Genomic DNA, 9,461 nt, shown 5'->3' with positions numbered 1-9,461 from the left:
CCATCCCGAGTCCCGACACTCCCCAGCTCCGATCCATCACCAAATTCCGCCCCCCAAAACCACCAATAACCCCAACCAAATTACCCAAATTAATCCGATTTGAACCCAAATTAAACACGGGCAGCGGGAATAGGGTGGTTTGAAGAGGTTTTCGGCGGTTTTGGGAGGATTTTCGACGATGTTCAAGGGGTTTTTGACGGTTTCAAGGTGGTGAATGTGGTGGTTATGGTGGTTTCGGGGAGTGAGAATTGGTTCAGGTGGTGATTTCAGGGCCGACTTTAGGTCGACGGAGTTGTTTTTTGGTATTGGGGAGTTCCGTGGCTGGCCGTTTTCGAGGGTTTAGGGTGGCTGCCGGCAAGTTTTGGTGGGGCTAGGGTATGGAAGATGGTTTCACGGTGGGTGGGAGAAGGCTGGTAGGTGGTGGGTTTTTTTTTTTTGTTTTTTTTTTAAATTTTATTTTAAAACCAATTACAAATTGACACGTGGCATCTTAACCTATCAAAATCGGTTACCAACAAGTTAGGGACCAGTAGAAGAAGATTCCCTATAAAAGTGGGATTATTAAATAATAATCTAAATGTGGGATTATTATCGACAAACGGCCAAAGGTGAGATTCTTAGAATCAATTTTTCCTTTTTAGAATATATTTATTAATTAATTGTAAAAGTTATACATTATCATGTTAGAAAAAGTAAAGTGTATTAAAATTATCATAAAACTAAAACACATATAGTACTCCGTACAAAATAAAATACTCAGTTATGAATTTGTGGTGTTATATATATATTTGTGTGGTATTTGTATCGTACATAGATAATAACATCTTCGTACGTTAGAGTAACTTTCTCTTATATTTTAGGTTGAGGTGTTGGAGTAGTGATATTTCTCCCCATAACTGTAATTTTTTGTGGTTTAGGAAATAAATTCATGATTCTTTTGTAAGGATTTTCTCTTATTTTGCTCTTGAAGTTACCTTAATAATACTTTCTCTTGTATTTTCAAGATTCAGGCTCTTGTGGCTAGAGACTTCTGTTTAAACAACCTAATTTTTCTTATTTGCAATCAAATGAATGCAAATTCTTCCATTTTCCAAATTTATTTGCGTTCTCTAATTAAAATATATCATAAAGATTTTATTTATTTATTTTCGGTGTGAGATAGTGTCCAATCAATTATTATTATTATTATTATTATTATTATTATTATTATTATATTATTATTATTATTATTATTATTATTATTATTATTATTATTATTATTATTATTATTATTATTATTATTATTATTATTATTATTATTATTATTATTATATCTCAAAAACAAAAAGTCATACATTATTATTATATCTAAAAAACAAGCAAAGTCATACAACCTTCAATAAATTAGTGGGAAGCCGAGATATAATTTGGGCCTTACTCCTCTAGTTATAGCAAATTCTGTCCTAGTGAAAATATGACCAGCAGCTCGTGCCCCAACATCTCGAGTCGTCGAGAACTTCTGATTTCGCTTTAACAACGCAACAACGTCCTTGTCTAATTTCCCTAATTAAGAAAAGGAGAAGGGAAGTAATCCATATCCAATTGCTCGACAAGTAGATTCATATTTGACCTGCTTCCAATGAGCCGCATCAGCCACATCCCGTTAAGAAACAAAATCAGATAGCCCAGACTGTGTAAAAGGAGAAGACCCTGTCAAATCAACACATACATCATGACCACGATCCTAGGAATAAAGTAACACATCTGTAGGTCTGAGGGCCCCGCCGTTCCCTTCAGACAACCCAATGTCAACCTCCTTTTTCGCTGAAATCCCAGACCTAGGCCTATAGCAAACATCAACAAGGGTATCCCAAATAGCATTATGCCGATGTTTAATACCCACAATTCTAGAACAAGACACTACGTGATCACAAAAAATATCCCCAGTAAAAATCGTTGAACAAGCAGAGCACAGTGTCGAGACAATGTACAATGGAATACCTAACCGGTAGCACAACACACATCGGTAAGTCTTTGCGTTCATCGTCGGACCCAACCCTGATTTAGGAACCACCCGAAGCCAAGCAGAGGTGTGATCTCCCTGCTGCAATTTCCACAATGCTGATTGTCGAGGAGATAAAGAAAAGGTGGATTCTGTAGAAGCGGTAACCTTTGTGAAATATATATCTGCCAATTTCTTCATGAGTTTAAGGGCAGCGATCTCACTAGGATTACTCAAAATATCAGACTCCACCGTTCTACTAAACAAACTCAACGTATCTTCAAATTAAAGGCTCGACCAAGGCCAACAACGCCAATATGCCATAGAAGCTTTGTCTGCAACCCAACAGACTATAATGGAGAGGCAAGAAAAGCATAATGACGAACATCGATCGCATGCAGAATAAACACCAAGCCCGCCAATCGTAAATGGTAAGGTGGCAAGCCGTCACTGCCAATCGCCTAACCCAAGCCCCGAAGCACCAACGATACGCTTAAAGGAAGATCGAAGAGCCTCGTCGAATGTTTACTGAGCCACCTCAAAATTACTAGGAGGACAATGCAAGTACGCAAAGCAAAGTAAAGTTTAGAAACTCTGGTACATGCCCTAAGCAACAATAGCTCGCACTAAGGATCATCGAGCTTAGCAACCCTATCCATCAACCCAATGGTCTCGGTCACCCTTTGCATCACAAGCTCACCTCCAAATCTGGAATCGAAACTAGCGGTACCACCAAGCAACTTAATTATAACACCATGCGAAGGTCGAGCAATATTAGGTGGAAAGACACCCACCAGTTATTATTATTATTATTATTATTATTATTATTATTATTATTATTATTATTATTATTATTATTATTATTATTATTATTATTATTATTATTTATTTATTTATTTATCACCCATACTATTTATTTATTTATCACCCATACTATTTATTTATTTATACAATTATTTAAGAATGGATGTAAATATATGGAAGCAATCTGCATGGAGTAACAACTCCACTTGCCTATATAAATATATAGATACTCCATATAACTCAGTTCATGAGGGGTGGTAGTTATACTAGCATTAATTTTGATTATGTAATTAATGACAAAAACCCAAAGGCTAATTAATTTATTTAATAGCATTAGCATAGGTCATTTGCTGCAAACCCCTTGTATTAGCTACTAATAACTCTTTATTTATGTGCTTAAGAGAGTAATTTGTGGGCCACTCTTACCACCCTTTAACTAGTTTTGTATATTTTACTACACCTCTCATAAACTCACTGCAAGGAATCTGAAGTAATTTGACAGATATAATTAAATAAATTAATAAATAAATAAAAGTGGTCAAATAATCTGACAAGTCAGTGGAATAGAAGCTCTGAAAGAATGGAATAGAAATGGAGATTTTCGGATCTTGAGAAACTCATATCTAGCTACCTATTAATTTAGATTATGTAATTAGTTAATTAATTAAAGGCATTAACTAATTTAATTTTTTTGTTTAGCATAAGTTCAAGAGTACGTGGAACTGAATAAATTTAGATTATGATTTTTGGCTTCTTGTGTCTCAAAGTCCACGTACCCTTAGACCATCACACTTAAAATTAATATTCAAAGCTTAGGTTATATTAAATTTTTATTTATTACTCTCCTGAGATTGCTTTGTCTTGATGCAACCTTAATTATTTATCAGAATTTGAATGTAAAAAATTAATTATTTTGTACTAATTGACACAAATGGTGATTTCAATGAGCTGTTTATTTGCTTGTTTCATCCATTAAATGATAATTAATTTCATAATATTTTTTTTTTTTTCATTTGCGAAGGAAAAACATAAATAGGTTAATAAGTACATATGTGTGTTATAGTGTAAACTTGAAGCATAAGATTCCCTCTATCTATTAAATGAATGATTAAATACTTGTTATATACGGGTAGCTTATTGTAAAATGAAGTAATAATATAATTAGAGATGATTATCTATTTTAACCAAAAAAAAAAAAAAGTACGGAGTAATAATTAGAGAGGACATAAATTTGAAAAAAATACGTAATAATACACTGATATTGGTCGATCATACTCGTTAGATGTGCATAAAACTGATAGATAATATTTGACTATGCACGTAGATTATATTAATGTTAGTATAGATGTCGAATTGTATATTATGTATACTAAATCAAGGGAAATTCATAATTATAATTATAAATAATCTAATAAATAATACAGAGTATGAACTTAGAAAGTTGGTTATATAGACAAATAACTAGCTGTGAACAAGAAAACTATCATATGTGTTATCTTCACTCGAAATTAGTTTTATTCTTAACAATACTAAAATTTATAGCTAGTTTTGCCGAACAAACCCTGAATACATGCGACAATTATTTTAGAAACAAGTAATAAGTAAGTTAGTACAAATTATGTTTTCAATCTCATTTGACTTAAAGTCGGTTTCTTGGTAGTTGTCACTTATCCCCATGAGCTCACAACTAGAAGAAAAAAAAAAAAGATAGAAAATTTCATGAAAGTCACCAGAAAAGGCGGCTGATACTTCGGGGCTAGCTCCCTTAGAAGGAAGCATATAATGAGCTTCAAACTTTGTAAAGTTTACTCATTCTAGAAATCAAAGCTAACACTTACTTAGTACTTCTTTCACTCTTTTTTCTCACTCTTTAGAGTGTTTCATGCTATATGTTTTGACTTATAAAAACTCTTAGCTTCTAAAACAAACCTTTTCCTCAAGAAAAAATTTTATATTTAAACATTTTCTCATAGCTTAGATACCTTAAAGATTAAGGAAAGTTAATTTAACGGATTTGACGGTCCAAAGTAATGGAAGAGACAATGATTAAAGATTGTAGTATGAATGAGAAAACAAATGAAGGAGAGAAGGTAGACGAGGTTCTTCTTCCCGGGTTTCGATTTCATCCGACCGATGAGGAGCTTGTAGGGTTTTACCTTAAGAGGAAGATTCAACAACGTCCTCTTTCTATTGAGCTTATCAAGCAACTTGATATATATAAATTTGATCCATGGGATCTTCCAAGTAAGATATATTTTATCAAATATCAACTTATATTACATAATGTATGTACCTTTCATGTTATTGTAATTAAAGAGGAAAAAAAACCCTAGTAGATCTAATCAAATGATATTAATAAACTATATGCATGAATTACTTATATATTTTCCTTAATTAGTTTTCTTTTTTCTTAACTATCATGTACTCTTAAACCTTATTTAGGCTTGTTCTATATTATGCTTTGAAAATATATCTTGACTTTTTCCCCCTTTTATTTATGATTCAATCCGTTTCAATATAATTAATATTTTTGCTTCTTTAAAGTCGAACTTTTAAAAAACTTTTACCTTTACGTTAAGGGTTTTTATTATTTACTATATTTTATTTATCTCTAGGAAAGTTGAAAACTTATTACTTTTATGTTCTATGTAATATGTATAGCAAAATGATGATAAAATAATGTGGATTAATAAGTATGTAATAAATCTTTTTTACATCAACATAGTACGTACTGTATTATATAAATTCTATTTATTGGCAAAAAAGTATAATATTGATAAAGTGATTAACCAATAACTTAATGTTTTTGCATGCAGAGTTTGCATCTGCAGGGGAGAAAGAGTGGTATTTCTATTGTCCAAGGGACAGAAAATATAGAAATAGTGCAAGGCCTAATAGGGTAACCGGAGCAGGGTTTTGGAAAGCAACCGGAACGGACCGTCCGATCTACTCATCGGAGGGAAACAAGTGCATAGGGTTAAAGAAGTCCTTGGTGTTCTACCAAGGTAGAGCTGCCAAAGGGGTCAAGACTGATTGGATGATGCACGAGTTTCGCCTCCCGTCTCTTGGCGACGCTACGCTTACAAAAAGAAGCGTGGATAAAAACCTTCCTGTTAATGTAAGTATTTCTATACTTTAATTTGTTAATCAATAGAACTAACCCTACTCAAAGAAGTTATTTCTCTTTTATTTATTTGGGGATCGGATTAGGGTGATAACAAAATAAAATTAGTCAATATACATGTATCTTATGTACATAGTACTTTTTATATTTCTTAGTAACATGTACAAAATATTATATACAATACATTCTCATAAGTTAAATCGGTTTTAATTTACCAAAAAAATTATGTAACGAATTAGATAGAGCCTTTTATCAAGAATGAGTGTAAAATAAGTTACCAGGTTTATTAATTTTATTATTATTTTTTATCGTCCAAACATTAAAGTGCTAACGTTTTATCAGGAAAAAAGTAAAATGGATCGGAAGTGGTTGATTCATAATAAGGAAGAGATAAATTAACAAACAAGTTTGAAAAGAGATAAACAAGTAAAAAAGCACTAGAACCAAGGGTAAATATTATGGACAAAAAATGACCGTTGCAAGTAAAAGTTACGGTATAAACCTAACAATCGTCCTTGCATGGAGCAATAACCAAGAAACCCCAGAAATTTCGTGAAACTTAGCTTTGTGGTTTGAACTAATACAAGTTTATAATTATTTTCTCTTTTTCATGCTCACCTAAACTTCTTGATTGAATCAAAATTACAAATAATTCAAATGGAGTACGTACTAATAATAAATAAATTAGTTAAAATATCATGGATCTCAAAAAGAAAGACCATAAATATTAGAGTAAATGTTATTTTGATTATAATTATAACAATTAAATTAATTAATTAATTAATTAATTAATTAAGCTAATATTTCTTTTGGTTTAAACATGCAGGATTCATGGGCAATATGCAGGATATTCAAGAAAACAGGCCCTATAACTTCAAGGACCCATACCCATTCTTGGGTATCTCCTTCACCTGACCCGACTCACCCGAAACTTACGTCTCGTTTACACCCATCTAGTTCTTGCAACAACCCTAACTTTAGCCCTGATAACATGATCAACACTAGTTGTAGTTCTCCCATGCAACAACCAAACTCTAGCAACATAAATGAATTAGACCAATTTTTGGAGTCACCTAATAATTACTCATCATTCTTAGATCAAATACCAACTTTCAAACCAATTTACCCTACTACTAGTAATTATAACACCGATGAAACAATAATATCGAACGATAGTAACTTGTTCGCGAATATAGCAACCTTGTTAGATTTTCCACCTTGTTACACCTTGCCTCAACTTGAGGACCCGTCTGATCCGTCTAATAAATCGAACAACATCGATATCTCATCGATGTTACTAAACATGTCGTCTTCAGTTCTAGGAAATTTTGACAAGCATTCGAATGGGAACGTGGAATTTGGTATGGTGCCTAATATAAATGGACCGTGCCATGATTTTTCACCGGTCACATTGTCACAAGAACACATGCAACGTGTGAACATCGAAGATGAACGAATTCATGAATATTGTGGTGATGATCAGCAAGATTTTGCATGTACTTTGTTGGGAAATTTGAATAGTATGTTGTATGCGGACGATAATGGTCATCAATGGGATGGGATTGAGACAATTGGTTCGATTCCGATTTCGGACTTGTTGCCACCCTTGGCTATGCCTGAGACGTGGAAGTCACCCTCCTCTTTGATATGGGATTGTGCACCACCTTTGTCATAGCAAAAATGTCATAACAAGTAGTGTAATAGTAGTTTTGTTAGATCTTAGAAGTTGTAACATCATTTTAATTATTCTTTGCTTCTTTAAATTCTGATCGATTAATGAGATATATGTTAATTATTTCATAATTAATGCTAGGGATTAATCATGGAAAAGATGAATTAATATCGGATGTATGTAGTTAATTTGTATGTGAAGTACATAATCATGTTTTGTACTATGTTTTGTAGAGGGATTATTTCAACCTATATTTTGACGGTTAGAACCTAGAAAATATGTACGAGTACTTCGTAATATTGAAGAGTACGAACAAAAAACGGAAATTTGAGATTCAAAAAGTGATCTAGGCTATTTGTCTTTGTTTATTTTCATAAAATTTTAAAAAGTTGACCTTTAAAGTCATGTAAAAAATAAGAATAAAGCGAACGAGTTGCAAAACTAACAATAATGAATTTGGCAGCTAGGCTAACCTACGGGCTTTATTGGGCCTAGAGGTGGATATTGGGCTTCATTCAACTTGATGGAGTTAAGATTCTTTTTCGTGTTCCAGCTCATTTACCCTTTGAGCTAATCCGGATTCGAGGATCAGTTCTGAGTGGTTAGGTTTCAATCCCCTCCTAATTGTTATTACGGAGGATCGAACACGAGTCCTTCCTACCAAATGCAGTTTCAATCACCACTGCACCAACAATCAGGCCTGCGTTGACCAGTAGTTTAGTTGTGATAAAATGCTACTAGTGTTGTATGCATATGAATTTTAGGAACAACAAGCTCAGGAGGTCCTTTTCTGCCTTCAAAACTTGTCAAGGTTTGATATGCATGCATTTATGTTGTGAGTTGTGTTGAATTTTAATTAATTAAGATCTTATTGATAGGGTAATTTAATTTTCCTATGGTTGATTGTAGTAAGTAGTAATTAAGAAGGGTTTTGTGTTCCTAGTTGTGTTGGTTGTGTAATCGATCAACTTGGATAATCGTCTACGTAGTAAATTTTGACATTAGTAAATAAACATTAGTAATAACAATCTTTATGAGAAAGTATCACCCTAAAAAGCATATTGCAAAACAAAAATATATAATGATGATCGAATATTTCTAATAGAACGTAAATTTTTTGAGTGAATAATTATAACACGTACAGTTATAATTAAGTGATGTTAAAAAAAGCTTTATTGGAAGTTTGTATTTATATAAGGAATTATGGAAGAAAAGGGGTCAATAAAATGAATTAAGAATGTGAGTAAATTGAATTGAAAGATGGAGAGAGAAGAGAAGGTTTAAAAAATTCAATTTGTGATTTAAAATAGAGGTTCAAAAAATTACTAGAAATAAAGGGGGAGATGAAGAGAAGTTCTTTGAAAAGATAAGGAAAAGGGATTAAGGAAAAAATTGATTATGAGGAAAGGTAAAAGGAAAGAAAGACATGTGACAACTTTGGTTTATGTTTTTAAATCTATGTATAGAGTATAAATAGAGGAGCCCCGATCTACAATAAGTGCGTGGAGTCTTAAAAAATGGATAGTTTTTAGGATTTTTTTTTTTTTTTTTTTTTTTTTTTTGTCAGAAAATACCTAATAAAATCCAAAATTTATGAGAAACTATCCAATGAAAAAAATGTTATAAGAAACTATCTAATAAAAGGTAAAGAGTTTTAAAAAATTACCTTTGGGTGAATTTTCAACTTTGACCAATAATTTTTCAATGTTTACCTACCATGAAACTTCCCCCGAAACCGCCCTTTTTAATTTGGGGTTTGAGAGTGGTTTCAGCTTGGCGGTGGCAATTTAAAGCGGGGTGTGTTTGTTTTGGGGATAAAAGCAGGTGGCTTTCGAGGTATTTTGTGGGTCAACATCGGAAAACTAGGTCAGTGATGAAAA

General features: G+C 32.6%; 1 protein-coding gene across 1 annotated transcript; it reads left to right on the top strand.

Annotated features, from left to right (window-relative positions):
• Positions 1–4,845: 4,845 nt before the first annotated feature.
• LOC145625174 (protein FEZ-like) lies at positions 4,846–7,584 on the top strand. The gene is made up of 3 exons (XM_081678271.1): positions 4,846–5,029; positions 5,602–5,903; positions 6,736–7,584. Exons 1-3 carry the CDS (start codon positions 4,846–4,848, stop codon positions 7,582–7,584), a joined length of 1,335 nt encoding a protein of 444 aa, XP_081534397.1.
• Positions 7,585–9,461: the final 1,877 nt, after the last annotated feature.

The sequence above is a fragment of the Chenopodium album genome, chromosome 1 (assembly GCF_948465745.1).
Source record: "Chenopodium album chromosome 1, dcCheAlbu1.1, whole genome shotgun sequence".
Lineage (NCBI taxonomy): Eukaryota > Viridiplantae > Streptophyta > Magnoliopsida > Caryophyllales > Amaranthaceae > Chenopodium > Chenopodium album.
This window is presented reverse-complemented; position numbering and strand designations above follow the sequence as displayed.

Coding starts and splice junctions, on each gene's coding strand:
- LOC145625174 (XM_081678271.1), top strand. CDS start 4,846: ATGAATGAGAAAACAAATGAAGGAGAGAAGGTAGACGAGGTTCTTCTT. Junction 5,030..5,601: donor TGATCCATGGGATCTTCCAA/GTAAGATATATT, acceptor TTTTGCATGCAG/AGTTTGCATCTGCAGGGGAG. Junction 5,904..6,735: donor ATAAAAACCTTCCTGTTAAT/GTAAGTATTTCT, acceptor TTAAACATGCAG/GATTCATGGGCAATATGCAG.